The 26,194-nt window shown below is 45.7% G+C and overlaps 1 protein-coding gene across 1 annotated transcript in view; it reads left to right on the forward strand.

Annotated features, from left to right (window-relative positions):
* The window catches only part of CNGB1 (cyclic nucleotide gated channel subunit beta 1), a 63,449-nt gene extending 37,461 nt beyond the window's left edge, over positions 1–25,988 (forward strand). Inside the window, exons 19-44 of the mRNA XM_075189438.1 lie at positions 1,841–1,951; positions 3,312–5,222; positions 6,752–6,908; positions 7,701–7,733; positions 8,172–8,213; positions 8,715–8,768; positions 11,037–11,130; positions 11,861–11,903; positions 13,122–13,355; positions 14,223–14,379; positions 15,441–15,509; positions 15,685–15,842; positions 15,947–16,132; positions 17,105–17,313; positions 18,555–18,605; positions 19,630–19,716; positions 19,800–19,864; positions 20,007–20,129; positions 21,507–21,648; positions 21,748–21,907; positions 22,326–22,423; positions 22,518–22,601; positions 22,858–22,976; positions 24,084–24,230; positions 24,417–24,603; positions 25,007–25,988. Of these exons, the coding sequence (XP_075045539.1) occupies positions 1,841–1,951; positions 3,312–5,222; positions 6,752–6,908; positions 7,701–7,733; positions 8,172–8,213; positions 8,715–8,768; positions 11,037–11,130; positions 11,861–11,903; positions 13,122–13,355; positions 14,223–14,379; positions 15,441–15,509; positions 15,685–15,842; positions 15,947–16,132; positions 17,105–17,313; positions 18,555–18,605; positions 19,630–19,716; positions 19,800–19,864; positions 20,007–20,129; positions 21,507–21,648; positions 21,748–21,907; positions 22,326–22,423; positions 22,518–22,601; positions 22,858–22,976; positions 24,084–24,230; positions 24,417–24,603; positions 25,007–25,213 (4,928 nt within the window). The 3' untranslated portion in view covers positions 25,214–25,988. The remainder of the gene's footprint in view (positions 1–1,840; positions 1,952–3,311; positions 5,223–6,751; positions 6,909–7,700; positions 7,734–8,171; positions 8,214–8,714; positions 8,769–11,036; positions 11,131–11,860; positions 11,904–13,121; positions 13,356–14,222; positions 14,380–15,440; positions 15,510–15,684; positions 15,843–15,946; positions 16,133–17,104; positions 17,314–18,554; positions 18,606–19,629; positions 19,717–19,799; positions 19,865–20,006; positions 20,130–21,506; positions 21,649–21,747; positions 21,908–22,325; positions 22,424–22,517; positions 22,602–22,857; positions 22,977–24,083; positions 24,231–24,416; positions 24,604–25,006) is intronic.
* The last annotated feature ends 206 nt before the right edge of the window (positions 25,989–26,194 follow it).

Below are 26,194 nucleotides of genomic sequence, written 5' to 3' on the forward strand. Positions count from 1 at the left end.
TCCACAGGGGCACTTATATATTCATGGCTCAATAAGAGCTGTCCCACTTCTACACTAGTTGAGCCAACATTGCCATTCCGTGTGCGGAGGTGAATCTGGACACTTTCTGGAATTGACCCACAACGGGGCTCATTCCTTATGGACGTTCCGCCCCCTGGTGTTTGTTCTGGACATCTGAAGACAGCAGAGGAAAAAAACATTTATCTGGAATTGATGTTCTGGAGTGAGGTGTAGTTTGGGTCAGGATTGTGCTATATCTCAGGGATAATGCCACTTAGTGGGAGTGCTCAGGGATTGTAGTGACCACTGAAGTCATGGAGGCTTCATAGAGAGGGGGATTAGGATTAACCAGTTGTTAAAGGAGTTTTACCTCCTTCGGGTTTCAATCTCCTTAATATTCTGGCAAATGTATGTATGACCATTTAATTGCGTTATATATATGACTATTACCGTCAACCAACTCCTCTCAAAAGGTATTTCTAAATTAACCAAAGCAACATCAATCTTATATTCTCTTATATCGACAGACTTCAAGAATGACCACAACAAGATATAACTTCATTTAAAGTGTGTTGTATTATATTATAGAACAATAAACAGCGTAACAATATTTTACACAAAATATAGATTTTGTGCCATACATCATTCTTATTGCCTGTAATATACATATCTATGTAATTATGTGTGTGTTAACTAACTCTTGTCTAAATGTGTAGTGTGTGTGTGTGTATGTTTTAAGCTATGTATATGTGAATGCATTGTGTAGTGAAGGGGGAAGGGAAGAATCCACACAGACAAGCATGCACACCTCACTCAGGTCCAACGGCCATTTTTAAACACATGGTTACAACCAGATCCATCTGCTCTACTTTCCCTTCAAGCCAACAAAACGTTATATTTAACAATCTGATTACTTCCTGCACTTTCTATGCATAAACCAACACAGCCAACAAAACGTTATATTTAACAATCTGATCACTTCCTGAAACCAACACAAAACCACACAGGACTATGTATAACACCAATGCTTCCATGACCAAAGCTTAACCATCAAACAACTATGTATAACATAAATGCTTTCATTTAAACCAACAATCTATCCCAACAAGGCATGCATTTATGTAACTCTGTCCATACCAAACCAAAATCTTTCCAATCACATTTACCATTTGTATTCAAACTTTCATTCTCATATACCTTACACATAATCATTCATTCCCATGTAACATTTATGTATCCATACTCACCTTTTACTACATTCAAGCTCCATCATTCACACTAGTCAAGGCCTAAGGCCTGTTCACCTAGGAGTAAAAGCCGCATGTCCTCTCTGTCCGGGGATCAAGCATGGAGAGAAGGCTTATTTCTCTGTGTACAGTACAAACCTTTCTTGTGGGCAGAGTCTAGAACCTGGCTACAGTCTTTCATATGGTAATTACAGAATAAATGTTCAAAACCTGTTTATCAAGTATTTACAAGCCAAATGTTTGCAATGAGGGAGGATTTTTGTTCCCAATCAGTGTGCTAATTCAATTGTATCTGAATCTGTTATATGTTATAAAATGAAACATAAATAATAGATTATTTATGTACTTTTCATCACCAGTCATAAATGTTCACATTGTACTACAACGCCTCACCCACCTCCCCAATCTGAGCTCACAGCGGAATCCATGTATTTGATGCAAATAATCACAATTAAAGTGTAATACACAGTACAATATACACAGTAGTTGTGTGCACACACACTTAGTTGTTTTTATATCCCAGTATTTATGCATTGGAGGCTGTGACACAATATTACAGCACAACAAACAGGGGAATCATTATTTTTCTGCAGTCTGTATCTTACCTCCGAGCGTGGAAGAAGACAATCTCTGTGTGGAGGACCTGGAAACTGTGAGCGAGGAACCTATATCACACACAGGCCCAGAGGTCCAGGCAAGCGAAGGTAGGTAGCAATAGCTCATTACTGTACAACAGACCCAGTCACCATAACTGCAGTGTAACCTATCGGTTGTCAGGGCAGTGCCTGAAAGTCCATTTCTATTCACTGTATCAGGCTGCTACTTAATAACTGCATCACATTACATATACAATGTACATGGAACAGAAGGTCTAATAGACTGCCTGCAATTTACTACAGGAACTGATTCTGAATGAGACATATCTAGATTACCGCTGAGAAGTAAACACCTTGTTCTACATTTGGACCATATTTGCTTCAGTGCTGAAATTATGATGTCTGCAACATTTATATTAAATGTATTTTGCTGAAAAATTGAACAATGTTTACATTATCCAGACTTTTATAATAACTAAGAATATCTAGATTATTGAACACATATTGCATTCTGAACATATTTCAGGTTGGGTTTTTTATCCAGATTTGCAGGAGAGACAAGTGTTAGATTTGTGGGTGGAGATGGAGAAGATTTAAACAAGGAACTGCCCTTCTCCCTGGCTGCAGTTCACCCGCTCTTACCCTGACAATACCCTCACCCGCTCTTACCCTGACAATACCGTCACCCGCTCTTACCCTGACAATACCGTCACCCGCTCTTTCCCTGACAATACCGTCACCCGCTCTTACCCTGACAATACCGTCACCCGCTCTTACCCTGACAATACCGTCACCCGCTCTTACCCTGACAATACCGTCACCCGCTCTTACCCTGACAATACCGTCACCTGCAACACTCAGATTTCCGTGTGATAATGTTATGAGATAGGTGGACTGTTTGGTGCAGTTCTCCATTCCCTTCTTTACTCCTATTTTCAGTTGGTATTAAATCCTTCTATGCCAGCTACCACTTACTCTTTCACTCATAGTGATTAAGCTGTGACATGAGACTAATCTCCTAATCCCTCATTCTCCAAGAGGGTGGTCTTTGTAAATCTCTGCCCTCAATATTCACAGATCTATCATTGCTCTAAATCCTTTCCCTAATGTCCATTATTCTTAACCTACTCCTATGCCTGGTAGACCCCCTCCAAGTCACCCCCAAACAATAACCTTCCTGATGACCTGCCCCCAAGGTCATCATGTCTCTAGTCAGCACCCATCTACCCGGCCACTGCTATGACCTGAAGCCTTTTATAATGTTCAGAGAGATGTCGAAGCCTTTTATGGGGTTCTAATCTATTGGTATCTAGTGGTCATGTCATATGTTCCCATAGTTCTATGATTGAAGTTACCCTGTTGTGTATCTCTCAGCCCATCCTCTATTCAGCATATAGTACTGTACTGATGCCACTATGACTGGGTTATAAACAACATGGTAACCCCATGCCACGTTCCTCCCTTCCAGGGAGAGGTTCCACCGAATACCCTGAAGAACTGAGCAGAGGGTTCCCCAAAGCAGAGAGTGTGGAAGAGGTTGGCTGCCCCGCGGAGATATCATCCCTAACTAAAGAACAACAGTTCAACATTGAGTCAATGGAGGAGCAGCAAATAATATGTGACATTAAAGGACAAAGGCAAAATGAGGACAAGAGTCCAGATGATACCATGGAAGTTAGCGAGTATCCGCTCAACATGTCCAAAGACCAAACCAGTATCCAAAATGGGAGTGAGAGAAATGTTGAAATTGAGCAGTATGAGATCCATGAGACAGAAGGTAAATGGGAAACACATGAAAAAGAGAGAGGGCAGAACGTGGGCAATGATCAGTCTACCAAATCTGATGAGAAAGTGACGTTTCCAGAAGACGAAATAGCAGTTGAGTGTTTGGGAGAAAGACCAACAGGGGAAAACACAACCAGAGATTGGGAAACACAAAATGAACCGGAGATAAATTCTGATCAGCTTAAACAGGGTGAACAAACAGGAGCTCAACACCACAGCAGAGAAAACCAACAAGATGGCATGGAACAAAGGCAAACTCCGGTGGAGGATGAGGTTGTAGAAAAACAACCTGACGAGCAAAGTCATCAAGATGGAGTACACGAGGAGGAGGACAAGATAACTCATAAAGATGATTCACCAACTGAAAGGCTAAAAGAGATAACAGAAAATCAGGACACAAAGCTTGTGGAACCAGAAGATAACGTACATGTGGAAGAAAGAAGGTCCCAGATAGACAAACAAGGAGAAGTAATCCATCTAGCTGACCAGATACAACAGGAAGGAGATGAGCAAATACAAAGTAAACCAGATGAAGATACTGATAACCTTGTAGAAGGGTGTAATCAGCAAACACACAGTGTCCTACAACCCATCCCAGAGGAGGTCAGACGCCAGAAGGAAGAGGATATTTTAAGTCACCTAACTGTTAATTCAGAAAGTCTGATAGAAACAGAGAGCAAGACAAAGCAGTTTATGGATGAGGATGGTGATGTAAATCAAGCAGAGCTTGTAGACTCCCATCTAGAGGCAGAGGGTGAAAGTAGTGAGCAAGTACCGATTAACGTTCAGTTAGAAGACCTGACGAAGGATCATCTCACAGAGGAGGTGCAAATCCAGGAGGACATGTTCATAGCAGTTCCAGAAGACATTCAAACCAAGACAGGAGAGATATTCCCCAGACATGACACTGATGTACAAACACACCCAGATGAGGAAGTAATAAATAATCTCTGGAAAGATGAACAGTCACATGCAACAAGTTCACACTTAGAGCTACAAACGGAGCGTGACATAAATGAAGAAAGTGAAATGCAAACTGCAGACTTGCAGAGTCAATCAAGTGTAGACATAGACCCACAGCAAGAGGACAGGAATGTTCAAACTGAGGAGAGACAAACACAAACCGAAGACACAACGTATCAAACTGAAGGTGAAAGACAGGCCTCATATGATGAAGAGATACCTGTACAAACTGAAGAACGCCAAACTCAAACTACACCACCGATGGAAAAAGAGGTCCAACAAGAAGAGATAAACAGGCAGTATGAGCAAGAAAGGGCCCTCACACACAATGACCAACTGATTCATGAGGAACACGTTGATCAGGATGAGGAAGAGAAGTTTATTGAGCACGATGGTCAGTTAGATAGAACAAGTGATGAGCAGCTGTCATACAGAGGAGAAGAGATGGTGACTTCAGAGATTCAAGTCCAACCTGAGGAAATGACTTCGGATAGCCAAGGAGAGATAAATGTCCAAAGCCGTCCAGGTCCTGACCTCAGTTATGTAACTAGTGTAGAAAAGACCTTGTATGAAGAGGAGGTGGCCGTCATCTCTGAATCTGCTCCATCTGACACAATAGAGTTACAAGAAGGTATGAAAACTTCGGCCATTTCAGTGACAGTGTCATTTATTTCCCCGATTATAATATATGATTTAGTGGTTAACATGTCTGAAGCTGCTGTACAACCGCTTGAATAATTTTTCCTCCATGAGGTGCAATCTCATATATGTGATACACTTGTCTGGCCACAAAAGTATTCCTAACAGTCAGGAATACAGCGTCCCACAGAATAACCGTGAGGTATTGATGAAATGAGAGCTAGGCAGATGGTGGGACTGGTAAAAGATGTTATTATGATGAAGGACGATATAAGACACATGGTGCAAATATCAGCGAAACTCTCATTATCCAACAATTACACAATATACATAAGATTATGGGAAATGGCGTATTTACAAGGACACAGTTTCTTAATGGTTGTCTAATGGGATGTTTAGGAGTTTTAGGGCACTAAGCTAACAATTCTATGGATTGCATTGAGCAGAGTGATAATGGATTACACCTAACTGGACGGGGTGTTGTGTAGCCTGTATGAGGGGGATTAATCTACGTGGGTAGTAATCTATGTGTAGTGGGGTGTTAGGGGCTAGTGGAGTGTCTGAGAAGTCAGTTTAGAGTGATGAAAGTTTTATTTCAACCCATGTTTATGTAAAGGCTCTTAAGGAAATACAAAATAAATGATACATACATAAAGTGTCGGCATTACAGGATATGTCTGGACGGCACACAGTCAGATAATAATCAGTAATATGAAGAGGATGTCAGCACTACATCTGTGACACAAACTGGGTCATTCATAGACCAATGTTCCAGCGCAAGAAGCCGACAAGTATTGTTGTGATGTCTTAAGACCACACTTGCAGGACTGGATTTACACAGGTCCAGTGTCTGCAAATCTTTCCAGGATGATAGCTGGATGGGGCCTTCCTCGCCATGGGGAATAGGTACATTAAATTGTTGGGCTGTGTGCTCAGTCCAGCAAAATTAGATTTTCTTTTGTAGGGTGAAATATTTGACCTGTTAGGGGTGGAGGTTGCACAAACTTGAATGCCTCCGGAAACGTACTCTTTGACTATCTATGTGGGATTGCAGATTCAGCTGGATATTTGTTATACACCCAACATACTAAGAGTGTAGAACATACATCCTGGAATATCCGACAGGACTGCAGAGAGAAAATCTACGGTGCTCCCGTACTGCGCAATCATAGCCTGCAGACCATGCCCACTGATCCATCATCATCCATTGATGGATGGGCCAGGATGAGGGCAGGTCTACAAAGTCTGCAAGTACGCTTTACAACAACCCACTTCTCTCCCGTTTAGCCTAATTTAATCTTAAGACTCCTCAGAATACATATATAATTCAAGGAGGGGAGAAAAATCATCTGAAAACCAACCTGAACAGGAAACACCCCTATGAATGTGCAATTCTCTACCACTTAAAGATCATTAAAATTATTATGTGAAATAAAAAATGTAATTTGTGAATGTAGGTACATAACGAGGTGCATTCATGTGAGTAAGAAAGGAGTCTTCTCTTTCCATCTCTCCTTACAGCGATGGGGGAGTTAGAAGATAAAAGCCTAGTGACCGAGGAGATAGAGCCTCACCTGGAAGCTGAAGCAATCATGGAAGCCACCACAGATGAAGATGGGACCTGTCTGACTATCCCAGCCTCCATGCCAAAGATAGAAGAACAGGAAGAAAAGAAAAGGTGAGAAATGATATTTAATTCCTGTTTCTATTACTATTCTCACAGATATATTCACCAATCAGTATTTACACAACAAAACGTATCATTAATTGGAGAGACTAACATATACAATTTATATTGGTGAGATTTTCCCGTAGGGACAGATGTCACCATCTTGCTCCGCCATCGCCCTTGGCAGAATTCGAGGTGCACTAGCCCATATCAAGGTGCTCGGCACCACCAAAGAGGTTGTTCCTTATTGCCTTGACTGTTCTGCGCTATGTGAATGAGGCCCAGTGTTTCCATACGTTCCTTGTACAGTCGGTGGCTTTGGCGTTGTGATTTGCTCGTAGTATGTTTGGTACCTTGCACTATGTGGATTGTGGTTGTTGTATATTTAAAATGCAATCTACTAGTTTCCCGGTCATATTTCTCTGCACAACGTTGTAGTATCGTTCCCACAAAGGTTAGGGACACCCACCTATCGCCCTACTTCAGGTTGGCTCAGACACTTGAGACAAACGGACCCATAAATCCACAAATGGAGATATACCTCAGATTACTGGCTCTCGGTATCACTGCAAAGTAATGAGACCTTAATGGAGAATGTCCCACCCTGTGCGGAAGAGGTTGTGTAACCCATAGCAACCAGTTAGATTGTAACTGATGGGTTTCTGGTTGCTATGGGTTACAGCCCCCCTTTTTCTTCTCAGTTACCTGTGAAACAGTTTATATATATTTCCTTTAGCACCTTACAGTTCATCTGCTCTCGCCTTATTCTTCCAGATACTCACCATGTGTTCTTCTTCCCAGGGTAGAGAAAGAAGTGATGGAGTTTGAGAATGAGTAAGTATTAGAGTCTTAGTGCATCAGAGCTTGTCCCTGTCCTTACTGAAGATATAGTGACTCTTTATATACTGTCCCTGAAGATATAGTGACTCTTTATATACTGTCCCTGGAGACAGGCGGTGACTCTGTGTGTAGTCCGCAGGTGTAATAGCAGTCGGGTGTAGTGCAGACACAGGAGTAGTAGCGCAGTACATAAATGAGAATCCCCTCTATTACATCATTACGCTCCAGGACAGGTCTTACTCCTAATTCATATTGTTCCCCAATCCACCCTACACCCATGTTGTCCTGTAAATCCACGTTCTTCCCTGTAAAACCGGGTGTAAGTGCACAAGGTAAGTGCATGATGTCAGAAGTGCTTCTGAGCTGTAAGTGACCTTAGTCAGACATGCGCTGATCTCACATCCCAGCCACATCTGTCTCCTCTCTCCTCAGGCGACTCTCCTGGATCCTGGAGGAAGATGAAGATGAATCTGAGTATGAAACAATCCTGTTATTCTCCAGCTGAGCTGAACCCCTCTGTTTCTCTGGGACATTTAGCTGAGGGTGCAGGAATCAGGACAGTCATTAGTCTGTGCCATAAGGTTTACGCAGTGCCGGGCTGCAAGCAGCGAGCCCTGACATTACCAGCCAATCAGCTGTCATTATTGAGTAGTGAATGCTGATATCTGATTGGTGGGTACAGGGTACATCTGTGGTGTTTGCACTCTATAACTGAGCACTATTTCTGTAAATCCCAGAGTGCTTTAGGTTCCCGGGAAAGGAATGTTATTTAGGAAGTGACTTTATAATCTACAACTTATTATAATGTACAACACATCTGATGCAGCCCCGACACGTGAGAGTTTATTTTGTGCAGTAACTATGGCACAGGGGACATGAAGCCAGGGAGGTAATTAGAGAGGATCCCGTGACTAGAACATACATGTCCTGTGCACGGAGTACCCGGGATTTACACCCTCTGTCTCTCTTTATTAGGCTGCAGATATCCTGTTACCACAGTGACAGTGAGGAGGAGACAAAGGTGACACAGTAAGTCTATGGCTGGGATGCTGCATGCAGCCATCATGTCCCTGGAAATGGTCTCCTAGCAACCCTCCCTCCACCCTAGCAACCGCTCAGCTTCCCCTAGCAACGGTCCCTGTGCATCATGTTACATGGAAAAGCTGATTAGCATTAATCTGATGCCGGCAATCACAGAGCAATATCTGTCATTAGCTGAGATGGAAGTGACAGACCCCGGGGGTGTGGGTAGAGCTTCTGTCACGTGCAGCCCCCTCTAATTCAAGTCTGTGTACAGGGATAGTGTAAGTCATTGCTGTATGTCAGGTGAGTGCTCCGTTTTATATGTATATGTGTGTGTGTGATATAATGAGAGGCTGACAGTGGGGATCTCCCACCAATACATTGTATATTACATTACTTTGTATCACACAGCGTCCTCTGTTTCTTTGCTATAGCTATAGAAATAGGGGAGCGATACATTAGTCATAAGGTTACTGAGACATGGAATCACTCTGAGACTGCACGAGAGGGGCAGTTATTGTGTGTGTGGTAACTTGTGTCTACGCTGGAAGGAAGAGGGGCAGTTATTGTGTGTGTGGTAACTTGTGTCTACGCTGAAGGGAAGGGGCAGATCTTGTGTGTGGGTAACGTGTCTATACCAGGGGTAGGCAACCTGCGGCTCTCCAGGTGTTGTGAAACTACAAATCCCAGCATGCCTTGCCACCTATCGGACGGTTATCTACTGCCAAAGCATGCTGGGACTTGTAGTTTCACAACACCTGGAGAGCCGCAGGTTGCCTACCCCTGGTCTATATTATAGGGTAGAGGAGCAGTTAATGTATGTTTGTAATAAGTCACCAGTAGATGGACCAGAGGCACACAGATAACAGTCACCAGTAGATGGACCAGAGGCACACATATAGCAGTCACCAGTAGATGGACCAGAGGCACACAGATAACAGTCACCAGTAGATGGACCAGAGGCACACAGATAACAGTCACCAGTAGATGGACCAGAGGCACACAGATAACGGTCACCAGTAGATGAACCAGAGGCACACATATAGCAGTCACCAGTAGATGGACCAGAGGCACACAGATAACAGTCACCAGTAGATGGACCAGAGGCACACAGATAACGGTCACCAGTAGATGGACCAGAGGCACACAGATAACGGTCACCAGGAGATGGACCAGAGGCACACAGATAACGGTCACCAGTAGATGGACCAGAGGCACACAGATAACGGTCACCAGTAGATGGACCAGAGGCACACAGATAACAGTCACCAGTAGATGGACCAGAGGCACACAGATAACGGTCACCAGTAGATGGACCAGAGGCACACAGATAACGGTCACCAGTAGATGGACCAGAGGCACACAAATAACGGTCACCAGTAGATGGACCAGAGGCACACAGATAACGGTCACCAGTAGATGGACCAGAGGTACACATATAGCAGTCACCAGTAGATGGACCAGAGGCACACAGATAACAGTCACCAGTAGATGGACCAGAGGCACACAGATAACAGTCACCAGTAGATGGACCAGAGGCACACAGATAAGTCACCAGTAGATGGACCAGAGGCACACATATAGCAGTCACCAGTAGATGGACCAGAGGCACACATATAGCAGTCACCAGTAGATGGGCCAGAGGTACACATATAGCAGTCACCAGTAGATGGACCAGAGGCACACAGATAACAGTCACCAGTAGATGGACCAGAGGCACACAGATAACAGTCACCAGTAGATGGACCAGAGGCACACATATAGCAGTCACCAGTAGATGGACCAGAGGCACACAGATAACAGTCACCAGTAGATGGACCAGAGGTACACATATAGCAGTCACCAGTAGATGGACCAGAGGCACACAGATAAGTCACCAGTAGATGGACCAGAGGCACACATATAGCAGTCACCAGTAGATGGACCAGAGGCACACATATAGCAGTCACCAGTAGATGGGCCAGAGGTACACATATAGCAGTCACCAGTAGATGGACCAGAGGCACACAGATAACAGTCACCAGTAGATGGACCAGAGGCACACAGATAACAGTCACCAGTAGATGGACCAGAGGCACACATATAGCAGTCACCAGTAGATGGACCAGAGGCACACAGATAGCGGCTCATCATTGCCTTATATTGCAGTAAGACAGGCTTTCCCTTTTGATCACCTGGTCAGTGAGAACTAACATCTGTATTAGGGAATCTTCTTCCGTCACTAGTGATTGCTGTGACATTGACTCACCTATTGGGACTTCTGTCACATGTCAGTCAGGTGACCCTGGAATGTCCCCCTGAATATCCGGACACCTCGGCTCTCGCACCGGCGGTGACTGAAGAGGAGGTGACCAGTCAGTATTTTCAGGTACTATAAATGTGACTTTGCATTGACAACATGAAGGAACCGTATTGCGGTGTTAACTTATAGCTGCTGTGTGATAGTAACTGGCAGATAGATGGGTTTATATAAAATACAACTGATGGGGTCGGTGTCCTCTCACAGCCTGTAGGTTATATAATATATCAGGGCTGCAATCCCTATATAAAGCTCACAGCAGCAGGTAAAGCTGCACCCCTTCCAGACACCGCTTCTCAGAAATATCACATGAAAGTAAAATGATCGTTCAATTGTATCCTGAACCTCAATTTATTTTTTTAAATGTTAACTGTAAAAAGAAACATTCAACGTCTTCTAGACGGTGGTTAAAATAATGCTGACTGATGCAGGACGCTGGCCGACTGACTGATGCAGGACGCTGGCCGACTGACTGATGCAGGACGCTGGCCGACTGACTGATGCAGGACGCTGGCCGACTGACTGATGCAGGACGCTGGCCGACTGACTGATTCAGGACGCTGGCCGACTGACTGATTCAGGACGCTGGCCGACTGACTGATGCAGGACGCTGGCCGACTGACTGATGCAGGACGCTGGCCGACTGACTGATGCAGGGCGCTGGCCGACTGACTGATGCAGGGCGCTGGCCGACTGACTGATGCAGGGCGCTGGCCGACTGACTGACTGTTGCAGGACGCTGTTAGAATGTCTGTGTGTGGTACGTAGATGACACACTATGCACGTGTTTGTATTCCAGGCGGTGGAACAAGCAGCCGACATTTTCTCAGTGGAAGGCACAGGTAGGTCCATCATGGTGAGTATGCATGTGTGTGTGTGTATATTATGCCTGTGTGTGTGTGTGTGTGTATATATATATATATTTGCAGTGTTAGTGGATGGAGGTCGATGTCTCTGCCTTAGAGCTGCAGTTTACTCAGATTATCTGTCATCAGTGATTGTAGCAGAAGCTTCTTATCTCCTAACTGTTGTGTAATATTATTATTACTAAGCTTATCTCATATAGCGCCTACACGAGAGGAGCGTGGTCACATATGATTTACAGTAAAGGTGTATGTGACTCTTAGGAGGGGTCATATTTGCAGCTCCCTTAAGCCTCGTGTAGAGATATATAAAGATATATGCAGCCTGCGGTGATGATCAGCACATACTTTATTTTTATAAACAGTAAATATAGGATTAAAAAGAAAGTGTTTTCTGCCCCTTCCTAAAATGTTTCCCCTACAAAGAGTGTGACATACCTGTGTCCTAATGCGATTCCCTCCCCGGTTCCCTAGGAGAATCCAGGTCCTCATACCCCTCCCAGGCAGATGGTTATAGTGTATAAAATATTATGTTTGTGGAACTAGAAGTCCCAGCAAGCCCTGGCATCCATTAACTGCGTTATGTGGATCATCTGGTATAACAAACCTACTTAATAGTAAAAAAAAAAAAACACACTGAATGTTTTTTAATCTTCTATTTAAAATAAATATCCAGCCGTATCCGTCGTTTTCCACTTGATTGATCACCTAAATTAATCTGAATCTTCCTTTATTCCCTCCTGAAGTAATCCAACAGAGATGGAAACAGTGACGTGAATGTGGTTCTAGTGGAGGTGCAGCGAAAATGGCCCATTAAAGCCGCTTGCCTCTGATTGGTTGGAGCTTTCACATCTCCACTACTACGTTAAGGTTTTTATTCCTAATGGATACCTTTAGGACGGAAGAAAAGGAGAATTATTCTAAGACGATCCAGCCTGTATGATCCGTAGTTTTAGCCGGCGTTGTGGGTCTTTTTGTCTTTTCATGGAGTTGGTCATATTGTGAAGTCATACAAGAGATACTACTATTATTCTGAGGGTCCAGGAGAACGGAGGACTGACCAGTCCATTGCTGGAACCAGAGCCGTTTCTCGGGATGGTGTGAATGGTATATGACTGACATCGGGAGAGAGAATGTGTCGGCATGGGCTTGGCTTGCTTTAACCTTGACCTGTTCCCTGTGCACCTTCTCTTTAAGCTCCAGGCCCTGTAGCTCCTGCCATCATGTCTCGTCACAATGCAGACGTAGAACTGTCCCGACTGGTGCCTAAGGGGGCTCGTGGTGGGCGCCACTCACAAGCTGCCGTTCCAGAAGCTTTAGACCTTCCTAATGTACCCAACTACAGATCTCCATCCCTCCCTCTGAGCTTCAAAGATGGCGTGCTGAATCCCTCCTTCCAGGGTGATAGCGGCTCCCCCTCCCAGGCACTAGGTAGACCTCCGCTCTCCTATCTGTGTGTAGTAACTCTATCCTGCCGTGCGTCATGTCGCTGGGCTGGCATTGCACGTGTGCCCATTGGGCCATCTAAGCTCCAACGTGGGCTGGTTGACTTGTGTTGTGTTCACCAAAGGATGAGTCAAGCTGATGCAGAAACCAAAATCATTGAGCTCTATTTATAATCATTATCATTACCCATGTTCCTTATTTCAGACCTTCTTCAGTCTCTTATCAGCCATCCTTTGAAATAATGACAGCTTATTGACTTTGTTACACATAGAGATCAGTGATCCCTACTTTTGTATCAGTTCAGGTCACTATTTGTGCTCTTCATTTGGGGAACGCAGTGCAGGGTATTAACCAGTACACGTGTAAATCCCGCTCTCATCTCATATTCTGATAATAGTGATCATTCACCACAATGTATCTGTATACACTGACCTACATGCAGTCTCTGTACGTCTCCCGCAGCACGTGGCGCTATGTCACATCATCGCATGTAATCACTGCAACAATCTGCTTACACTTTACGTCACTACTCCAGGGGCAACATATTCTCCCATTTGTCTAATGTAAAGATTTAGGGATGACTGTATAAAGATATTCTTCCTATAGGATGTTACCTAGTAAGTCCCATTGTTTGTTGCCTCTTCTCCATATTCCTTTTATTTCCTGCCAGCCCGCTCCTGTTTGTCTTACGCAGAAGGATGCGGCCTGACGTAAGGGTGACAGGATTGTGGACAGGTTACCCTGCACTCACGTCTGGGGCTCTGAGTCACTGGCGGCTGCATCTACATCTGATATTCAGTGTCCTGCTTGTTACATCTGCAGATCTGATAGCCCTGTATAACTTCTTCCTAGATGTGATGACCTTCTGTCACCCTGCCGTCAGCATTGAGGACGTGGACTCCGGCAGTGTCACGGATGTTGTAGGACATGAGGGTCCTATTAAGCCCCCTCTTTCCCCATATAAACACCGGACTCTTGCTGTACCTGGGACCTCCGTGGCTTCAAAGAGGTAACCGTGAGACATTGTCACTCTCTTATACAATCCGTCGTCTATATAATCCTCTAATCTACTGTATCGGTTCCAGACAGCAATAATCTGATACATGAAGGAGCGTCCAGCTCAGACATAGGAACATGTAGGTCCATACATACATACATGTAACTATCTCTCAGCCGCTTGTATCATTAGATCTGCAGATAGACTATTCATATGTAAACCTGGAATAGACACTAATCTAATTGTATCTGTATTGTACAGCGCGCAAACATTTTGTACCTTTATAATTAGTGTATTTCAAAGTTTAGGCTGCACTTGGAAATAACCAGAAAGTGCTCTCTGAGGTTTTGCTCGAATTGCTTTACACATAGAAAATCTAATGTGCATTGGAAAATAATCTCTATCAGAGATACCTTCAGTGCTGCAAGTTCCCGTAGATCTGTCGGTGCCACAAGTTCAGAGACAGTAACTTGGATTTGAGATTTATGGACCTATAAACTAGGCAGAAACTGTTTTTTCCATATGGTTTAGACATTTTTAAGTAAAATTATCATGTAAAACAAGCCTAACACAGGAGAGATTGGAGATGTCGTTTGCATTAAGCAAATTATCACATTAACTGCAGTGCCCATAATAGTCAATGGGGACTGTCCCCAAAGGGTAACGCCATATGAAGATGGCGTTGGCCATTGAATCCTGAAGGGAGAGCGTTGTGGTGGAGGGATCCCTCGCCACACCTTACCTGCTCTCTCCTTCGGTTACTATCGCAGGATGTGTCTGCACTACCTAAGGTCACGTATGCGCTAAGAAACATTGCCATAGTGACCGAAGAGGAGAGACAGACCATGGGAGCTTTAAGGTAAGTGAAGTCACTACCGGGACGGCCTCCTATCAGATGCGCTGTACCGGGGTGATATTTTAATAAATTATTCCAAAAAATCATCGTTACGATGACAGATGATAATTAATGGGCAAAATCCCAGACCAATGATTGACATATACCCAAATATAATTAGTGATTCCATACCAGGCACTTTGTACATCTCAGTCTGGCAATTTGTCTGTTTCCTCAGCCGGAAGAGGACACAATCCTATGGGGAGAACATGGATGAGATGTCAGACGCTGGTCCAGAGGATGAAGAGTAAGGAGATTTCATTGCACAATGTTACTATTAATATCTATAGTATTGTCGCTCTTACACCAACAAGAGCATCGTACCTGGCTCCTATAATACTAGTTTGATACGACCAGGTCTTGGCCATGGTTAGCAGCCACTGTCCAGGTGCTGTAATGATTCCGTCTGTCTCTCTGATTAGGGTGATGGAGCGATCCGCATCCACTATCAGCCGCAGTAGTGCGATTGTTACGGAACGACTACAGGAGCTGGTCCGACTCTTCAAGGACAGAACGGAACGAGTTAAGGAACGACTCATAGACCCGGAGTTGTCTTCTGATGAGGAAAGTCCAACTGCGTGTGAGTCTGCAGAGTGCATATAACACACTGGGACAACCGTTCGAGATGGGGGACATTATGTCTGTGTGCCAAGTATAAAAGGCTGTATCTGTCTACCTATATAGCACCATCTAAAAAATCTGCACCTCCCCCACCTCCACCGCCCCCTGTTGAGGAGAAGAAACCAGAAGGAGATGGCCCCGCAGAGGAGGAACATTACTGCGAGATGCTCTGCTGCAAGCTCAAGACCCGGCCCTGGCGAGAGTGTTATCAGAAATACAAATTCCCATCCAGCATCGATCCACTGACCAGTAAGGAGTGGGGGGTGATGGAGAGGGTGGGGGGGATGGGGGTGGAGAGGGGAGTTAGGGGCAGGTTCTTCCAGCATTGAAGTTGTCCCTGTACTCTGTCACCTCGTGACCTGGAATTACACTACCTCCAGGAGAAGTACATTCACCATTAACCTCTCATTAAATGTCCTTTTCCTGATTACTGTAAATATAATGTTTAGGACAGGTCTGTCCAACCTATGGCTCTCCAGGTGTTGTGAAACTACAAGTCCCAAAACACCTTGCCAGCTATCTGCTGGCAAAGCATGCTGGAGCTTGTAGTTCACAGCACCTGGCCCAGGCCTGGTCTAGGATGACCCTCATTTATCTGTTACTGGAAAGTAAGAGGCTATTGGAGCAGGATCCTGTCATATGAAATACACAGCGCAGAAAGTATTCGCCAGCTGCGCAGCGCAGCGTCTGAGACCGTGAAATAACCCTGCACCGCCGGGCGCAATAGGGATCATCGCTAGTTTTGTATCACAGTATGTGATGTGTTGTATCTTGTTATCCGTGTCTCTGTATCTCCTACACGTAGACCTCATGTATGTACTGTGTTGTATCTTGTTATCCGTGTCTCTGTATCTCCTACACGCAGACCTCATGTATGTACTGTGTTGTCTCTGTATCTCCTACACGCAGACCTCATGTATGTACTGTGTTGTATCTTGTTATCCGTGTCTCTGTATCTCCTACACGCAGACCTCATGTATGTACTATGTTGTCTCTGTATCTCCTACACGCAGACCTCATGTATGTACTGTGTTGTATCTTGTTATCCGTGTCTCTGTATCTCCTACACGCAGACCTCATGTATGTACTGTGTTGTCTCTGTATCTCCTACACGCAGACCTCATGTATGTACTGTGTTGTATCTTGTTATCCGTGTCTCTGTATCTCCTACACGCAGACCTCATGTATGTACTATGTTGTCTCTGTATCTCCTACACGCAGACCTCATGTATGTACTGTGGCTGTTCTTCGTGGTCATGGCCTGGAACTGGAACTGTTGGCTGATCCCTGTACGCTGGGCCTTCCCCTATCAGACGCCCAGTAACATCTATTACTGGCTGTTTATGGACTATCTGTGTGACCTCATCTATCTGCTGGATATTACCGTCTTCCAGGCCCGATTGCAGTTTGTGCGAGGAGGTGACATCATAGTAAGTCTGAGAATAGCGTGATCATGTCTGATCCGGGTAAGCGGTTACAGAGTGACCACCATGCCATGGTTAATAGTCCGCCAAGCACAACGTCTGCTAAATCTGTTATATCCTTTGTAAACTTTCCCAGTTTACTCAATCTCAGGTCCTTACGGGTGGAGTTCAGCATGGGTGGAGTTCAGCATGGGTGGAGCGCAGTGAGTGTGGAGCGCAGCAGGGGTGGAGCACAATGAGTGTGGAGCGCAGCAGGGGTGGAGCACAGTGAGTGTGGAGCGAAGCAGGGGTGGAGTTCAGCAGGAGTGGAGCACAGTGAGTGTGGAGCACAGTGAGTGTGGAGCACAGCCGGGGTGGAGCACAGTGAGTGTGGAGCTCAGCCGGGGTGGAGCGCAGCATGGGTGGAGTTCAGCAGGGGTGGAGCACAGTGAGTGTGGAGCGCAGCAGGGGTGGAGCACAGTGAGTGTGGAGCGCAGCAGGGGTGGAGCACAGTGAGTGTGGAGCGCAGCAGGGGTGGAGCACAGTGAGTGTGGAGCGAAGCAGGGGTGGAGCACAGTGAGTGTGGAGCGAAGCAGGGGTGGAGTTCAGCAGGAGTGAAGCACAGTGAGTGTGGAGCGCAGCCGGGGTGGAGCATAGTGAGTGTGGAGCTCAGCCGGGGTGGAGCACAGTGAGTGTGGAGAGCAGCATGGGTGGAGCGCAGCATGGGTGGAGTTCAGCAGGGGTGGAGCACAGTAAGTGTGGAGTTCAGCAGGGGTGGAGCACAGTGAGTGTGGAGTTCAGCAGGGGTGGAGCACAATGAGTGTGGAGCGCAGCATGGGTGGAGTTCAGCAGGGGTGGAGCACAGTAAGTGTGGAGTTCAGCAGGGGTGGAGCACAGTGAGTGTGGAGTTCAGCAGGGGTGGAGCACAATGAGTGTGGAGCGCAGCATGGGTGGAGTTCAGCAGGGGTGGAGCACAGTGAGTGTGGAGCGAAGCAGGGGTGGAGCACAGTGAGTGTGGAGCGCAGCAGGGGTGGAGCACAATGAGTGTGGAGCGCAGCATGTGTGGAGTTCAGCAGGGGTGAAACACCAGGGGGTGGAGTGCAGCGACTACTGAGGGCTGCTGCAGATGGTGGGAACAGAGTGCGATGGATTCTCTCTTTTTTTCACCAGTTCTGTATCATGAATAATTAAATATTGCTTTGTGGAAGGAAATGCAGAGTGACCACTTTTATATCCACTAATTTCTCCTCTGCTCTTGTACTTCACAGATGATTAAGAAGGATATGCGTGAGAACTACGTCAAGTCCGAGCGGTTTAAGGTAATTCTCTGCTGGAACGTGCTGATGTATGTACACAAGTGGTCGGTCCGGCTGCTGTGACTCTGTGCTCAGGATTGTATTAATTAATACAACCATTGTTAAAGTGGAATCTTTTAAATGAATGAAATGAAGGGAAAATAGACTGTAACAAGATTTAGCTAAATTAAATATTCCATTACCATAACAGCAATGGAGAGCGAGATGCCCCACACCCTAACCACGTGTAGTACTGGTAAACATTAAAGCACATGTATGTAGCCTGTAACAGTATGTGGGGATCTCATGATCCAGCCGAAGCATCAGATTGTCCTAAACGTATCCCCTCAATCTGTGACCGCAGCATCGGGAGCGCCGTCATCTCAGCTGTGTAAGATTTACTGGTGACTTCTATTTGTATGAATCCTTCATAATAACTGAGACAGGTTCCCACTGCATCTCATCTCATTGTCCAGTTCCTGCTCGATGTCTAACATACAGTTATCATCATCATTAACATTTATTTATATAGAGCTTTACAGTAGTTTTACTATGACGGAGGCGCCACCTGTACAATGTACTGGGCTTCATAAAGAACATTGTACAGGTGGCGCCTCCATAAATTACCAGGTTAAGAGCAGGAATCATAGTGTGGCCCTTCATAGTGACGTCATCGCTGCCTGCCGGGACCAGTATTAGCAGAATGTCGGGGATTACACCTTTGGTGTATTCATGTCGGGGTGTCTGTTGTCAGTGTTTCCGTCCTTGTTTTAATGAGTACCACCACCTGCTCGCAAGCTTTCAATCTATGGAGTTGACTAGTCTGTCTCTGGGACCACATTCCCGTTCCCTTCACACAATATGACCACAGCGATGCTAACTGCTGTGCCACCGTGCTGCCCATGTTATATCGCCCACTATTCCTATGCCTCCCGCCCTGTGTATCTTATTGTACCACCCATATTTCTCCCACTGTCGTCATGTTCTCTGCTTGTTACTGTACACGGTATCAGATGCTGGTCTCACTGGTTATTCCTGTTACTGGTAGATGGACATGATCTCTCTTCTCCCGCTGGATCTTCTGTACTTTAAGTTTGGTGTTAAGTCCATTCTGCGCTTTCCACGTTTACTGAAGGTGAGTAGGTTGTGACACTCTATGCAGTGTGTTATTCACCTATATATACTGTATATATCAGACAGATCCCTTCTCCCTTACAGTATATGGCCTTCTTAGAATTTAACAACCGTCTGGAGTCGATCCTCAGCAAGGCGTATATCTACAGGTCAGAGCCTTGTTATATTATTACTTGTCACCACCAGTGTTACACGTAGCGAGATTCTCCATGTAGGGGAGGGAATAAACACGTGTGTCCGTTACATGTTACATTCACTCAGCAGCCGGCCTTCTTCTCTTGTCATTGGCAGAGTCATCCGGACGACGGCCTATCTCCTGTACTGTCTGCATATCAATGCTTGTCTCTACTACTGGGCCTCCGACTACGAGGGTCTGAGGTCCACCAAGTGGGTGTATGACGGAGAAGGTAACAGGTGAGTTACCTGATACATTGTAGATGCAGGAATCCGTTCTTCATCATGGGCTGTGAGAGTCGGCGTGAAGTGAGGGTAGGTGTCACCAGTAGGACGAACAAGACCTGATATCATGTCCACTGCTCAGGATTAAGGTTTGCTGTGTCGCCCTGTGAGTAGGTTACACCCAGAACTCTGAACTGTTGGGCGTGTAGTATAACTTTTTAGGTTATATTTTTGGGTAAGTGCATTTCACACTTTTCACCTTGTATCCAATTGTCCTCCCCATGCTCAGTAAACACGTGTGATACATGAAAGGCTACTGGCGTGTGACAGGGAAGTCATGGATGTGGGAAAGGATGGTAGAAGGGATAATATACTCTGACATGAGAACAATAACAGTGGTTAACGATAAGAAGCCCTAATCTCACTCACACAGCGCACATTGGGGACAGGCCCTGTCCAACACTCAACAAATAACTCACCCTCAATATTACTGTGTCCACAGTAACTCAGCGAGGTCTCGCTGTACCCACGTTGTGCCATGGTGCAGCTGGTATATGAGTCCACACCAGCGGCCCACACCTGGTCAGGAAGGCTATAAGTATTGAGATACTAAGAATGATGTATCTATGGCGGTCACAGGACATGAGAGCTGACGTTTCAGTAACGTTACACTACTGTGGACACTTCTCCTGTATCTTGGGCTTGGCATATGAGGAGACATTTAATTTCTTGATCTCATACATCTGCCTTGTGAACCAACACTGGAAGGTGGTTATGTGGCTTCCGATCTTTTCAATCGCCCTGGAGGCATTGTCCAATTTTCTGCACATGTGACTTTCTGTAGACTTTTCCCCAGTGGAAAAAGTTATATAAGTTATTTACCTATTTCAATTTGTGGGACAGATTTTGGTATATCCCTACATTTTAGGCGCCCTTAGTTGTACCCTTTTTACTGGGACATGTAATGTATCGCTGCCTTTCTCTGCCCAATCCTCTCGTTGCTTTTCTGATTCCCACCTATCTCTCCACCTAGACAGCTCTGCTAAACAGGAGACTGAATCTTAAGTGGTGGGCGTGGCTAGCAGTAGAGAGGTGGAGTTTAAATTCTTGTTTTATCCCGCCCCCACTGGTGCCACTGACAGGTAAACCAATGCATTGCAGTGACAGTATAGAGATTCAGGGGTATGGATAAATCTCCACCTCTGGTGGAGGGCTGCATATCTTATTGGCTGGGCGTAGTGACATTGATTTATGGGATCTGGTGAGAAACGTTCAGTAACATCACACATATATTTACTTATAATTCTCACACCTGCCCGAATTCCTTCAGTATACATGTAAATAGCTGCAAAAAGTATTTGCAATGTATTGTAAGGTTTTCTGTCCCCCCAGTTACATCCGCTGTTATTACTGGGCTGTGAAGACCCTCATCACGATCGGAGGACTCCCGGATCCAACGACACTTTTTGAACTTTGGTTCCAGCTGTTGAATTATTTCATGGGTGTATTTGCCTTCTCTGTGATGATTGGTCAGGTACGTTGTGTATGGAATTTATAGCGTTTATATGGAGCTGAATATAGAGTATGTAAGAGGTACACCCCACAGCGTCTGTCTCTCTCTCCCCTGCTACAGATGAGGGACGTGGTGGGCGCAGCGACTGCTGGGCAGACGTATTACCGCAGCTGTATGGACAGCACGATCAAATACATGAACTGCTACAAGATTCCTCGCTCTGTGCAAAGCCGAGTAAAGCAGTGGTATGAATACACGTGGCAGTCCCAAGGCATGCTGGGTAAGAACTGTTCTGCAGATTATTCACAAGCCTCTAATTACAAGCTGTTCACTAGTTACACCTACCCCCGACCACCGACAAATAAACCTTCAGCCGTATCTATGCCTACGTCCCCGTCTGAAGCCGTACACAATTGGCCGACCATGCCCTTGCTGTACACTGCCTAGGTTAGAGCGCCCCCTCCCTCCCCCATCACCTCTTCAGGAGTAAGGAGCTGTAAAGGCCAAAACTTGCTGGTCTGAGTGGCCGCAGTTGTCTACGTTCACTTTCTGAGCACGTGAAAAAGATCCGCTCAGCAAACGGCACCTCTCACTCTGAATCAGGCACAATGTGTGCGGCTACAACATGCGTTGCCTTGGTATGTTACATGTACAGTACTATAAGGAGGTTGGTAACAATGCGTTATGTTCTATGTTAGATGAGTCTGAGTTGATGGTGCAGCTTCCGGAAAAGATGAGGTTGGACCTCGCTATCGATGTGAATTACAACATTGTAAGCAAAGTGGTTCTGTTCCAGGTAAACCTCACTTTCTATACCGCCCCTTACATGTCACGTTCCACGTGATGACTGTGGCTGCGGGTTATTACTCTGTGACTCTCTTGTTACTTAGGGTTGTGACCGTCAGATGATCTACGACATGCTCAAGAGGCTTCGTTCTGTTGTTTACCTGCCAGGAGATTATGTCTGTAAAAAGGTAGATAATAACATAATAATCTGAACCGGAAGCTACTTTATAATAGATGACAGAAAAGGTCCACCGTCCTCACTGACCGGAAGCAGATTATAACCTGATTATGTACAATGTTAGTACTCAGCACTTTCATGTAACATTGTTATATAAATCTCAGACAACATTTTACCCCCCTGGGGATTTCTGACATAAACATGAAGGTGGCTTTGGGCATTGTGACAATATGGATCTGGTAATGGATAGATAATATGTCTTGCAGGGAGAGATCGGGCGTGAAATGTACATCATCAAAGCCGGACAAGTACATGTCCTGGGGGGACCAGAGGGGCAGACTGTGCTGGTCAGTCTAAAGGCTGGATCTGTGTTTGGAGAGATCAGGTGAGCTCGCTACAGCTGACATTGTGACATAACCCCCTGGTCACCCCCGACACATTGTGACATAACCCCCTGCACACCCCGGCACACTGTGATATAACCCCCTGCTCACCCCCGGCACATTGTGATATAACCCCCTGGTCACCCCCGGCACATTGTGATATAACCCCCTGCTCACCCCCGGCACACTGTGACATAACCCCCTGCTCACCCCGGCACACTGTGACATAACCCCCTGCTCACCCCCGGCACATTGTGACATAACCCCCTGGTCACCCCCGGCACATTGTGACATAACCCCCTGGTCACCCCCGGCACATTGTGATATAACCCCCTGCTCACCCCCGGCACATTGTGATATAACCCCCTGCACACCCCGGCACACTGTGACATAACCCCCTGCTCACCCCGGCACATTGTGACATAACCCCCTGGTCACCCCCGGCACATTGTGACATAACCCCCTGGTCACCCCCGGCACATTGTGATATAACCCCCTGCACACCCCGGCACACTGTGATATAACCCCCTGCTCACCCCCGGCACATTGTGACATAACCCCCTGGTCACCCCCGGCACATTGTGACATAACCCCCTGGTCACCCCCGGCACATTGTGATATAACCCCCTGCTCACTCCTGGCACATTGTGGTATAACCCCCTGCTCACCCCCGGCACATTGTGGTATAACCCCCTGCTCACCCCCGGCACATTGTGATATTACCCCCTGCTCACCCCCGGCACATTGTGATATTACCCCCTGCTCACTCCCAGTACATTGTGATATTACCCCCTGCTCACCCCCAGTACAATGTGATATTACCCCCTGCTCACTCCCAGTACATTGTGATATTACCCCCTGCTCACCCCCAGTACATTGTGATATTACCCCCTGCTCACTCCCAGTACAATGTGATATAACTCCCTGCTCACCACCGGGACATTATGATATACCTGTTTCAATCTTTGGGTTACCTCCTAATTTGCACCTTTTGGTCCCTTCCACTGTAAGTTGTGTGGAGGAGTTGGGAGCATCATCAACTCTATCAGGAAAAGGTTTGGGGTTAAGTCGTTTGTAGGTTACTTTGTCGCCTATTTTGCTTCCGTCAGTCTGCTGGCAGTCGGTGGGGGAAACAGACGCACAGCAAATGTGGTGGCCCATGGATTCACCAACCTTTTCATCCTGGATAAGAAGGATCTGAATGACATCCTGACCCATTACCCAGAGTCCCAGAAGGTTCTACGCAGGAAAGCAAAGTGAGTGACCCTGATGTCACCCAGACTGTAGTTCCCGGTGACTTAGTAGAGATCAAATAACAGATTCATCACGTCTGAACAAGAGCCACAGTCATTCGGGGATCGGTGGCCACAATAATCAGGGAGAACCTCAATAATGACAGCTCTTTGTATTCTAGTTATACATTGTGTGTTTCCTCACTCCAGGAAAATGCTTAAAAACAGCAGTAAACCTAAAGAAGAGGGTCCGACACAGAAAGGCTTCCAGCACATCATACCACCCAAACCAGAGACTCCTAAATTACTGAAGGCGGCTGTTGCAGCCACTGAAAAGATGGGCTTCAAGGGATTATCTAGATTAAGGCGCCATCTGAAAGTCAAAACTACCATTGAGGTGAGACCTGGAGATCCTAAGGATCTAGAAGGACATTTTACATGAACATTTCTCAAAGTTGGTAAATATTTGTACAACATAGTATAAGAGTGTAGTTCCACAGATGTAGACTGTGTGACATAATGCACAATGACTTACTGCTAATGACAGAGGTACATTCTCAGCACAGGAGCTAACAACAAGGCAGTGAACACTGTCTCTGATAGGTGGATCTGGGAACACACGAGAAAACTGCAGAACAAACACAACTACGACATCTCTGTTTTCATTGTAGCTTACAAATAAGTAATGAGATAATTCAGGCCCATAATGCGGTGTGAATGATGGTGGTCCGGCATGAGCTTCATCATGAGTAACATAGATGTTCTTCTTAATGTGTTTGTTTGTGTAATTGTTTCCATAGCCCACGAGAAGCAGCCCTGTTCCTCCTGGGTCACCCGTACACCGGCGTTCTCCGGTACCCACCAGCAAACCAGAAGATGACGATCCCATTGAGATAGTCTCCGAGTCTGCAGACACCACCGTCTTTATAAGAGTCAGCCCTTCTCCCCGAGGGGATGAGCAGATACTTTCTGTGGAAGTAACAGGCCCAGAGGAGGAACAGAAATAGAAAACAGCATCGGAATATAGAGTGAGCGCAGATAAATGCTCTCCTAGGGGAGCTTGCACAGTATTACCACAATGGTACCACCCACGAGGGTCACCACCAGACTGATAATGATATTCTCTGGAGAAAGAAAAGTGTGGTCTGGGAACACAGAGGGTTAAACCGACCCTTTCTTAACTCAAGTCACCGTGTGGAGTAATATTACTATTTGCAGCCAGAATGGACATGAACAGATGGATAGAAAGAGTCTGCTTATTGCTCCTCAGGAGACAGACCATACACACAGCTTACCGGAGGGAACTATTACCAGATCTGCAAGCATAGTATATGCACTGTAGGTGTAGTGTATATAAATCTAGGAGCCTGAGAGAAGATATGCATCTATTGACCCCCTATATATGTGTATGATCTATACCTTGGAGCTGACCTGCAGGAGAACTCACAGAAATACAAGCACCAGGCTGGTATTCTTCATCAGCAAGACAGGGGCCCGTCAGGCAGTACATATAGGGGTTTCAGAAGCTCATCCTCATAGTTACAATGTAACACTGCTGGGATCGTACTTAGTGTGACCTCAGTGTGCAGCTCCACAACCACAATATCTGAGCTACGGGAGTGAATGCACAATAGATGCAGGAGACACTTACAAACCTTTTGTGTTGTGGTTTCCATACAGCTCCCCCTGTGACGACAGACTTACATGTAACGGAGTACAGCTTTGTAAAGGAGTCTCTTAGAATTTATATTTTTTAAATAAAAGTAATGATGCTAAGCAGTTTCAAGGTCTGTATTGTCTTTGTCATAAGTAATCTGAGATTGATTCATATGGTGCTCTATCCATGGAAAATTCTATCAACCTTATGATCCCACTAAGACGTTCCAACAGGATCTGAAATCTCTCCCAGACCATTGCCCTGTCCGACTAGATGATATTAAGGATAGAACATCAAAGTGTATTTATTACCCTTCATTAATCATCTCCTT

This window comes from Mixophyes fleayi, chromosome 10, assembly GCF_038048845.1.
Source record: "Mixophyes fleayi isolate aMixFle1 chromosome 10, aMixFle1.hap1, whole genome shotgun sequence".
Classification (NCBI taxonomy): Eukaryota; Metazoa; Chordata; class Amphibia; order Anura; family Limnodynastidae; genus Mixophyes; species Mixophyes fleayi.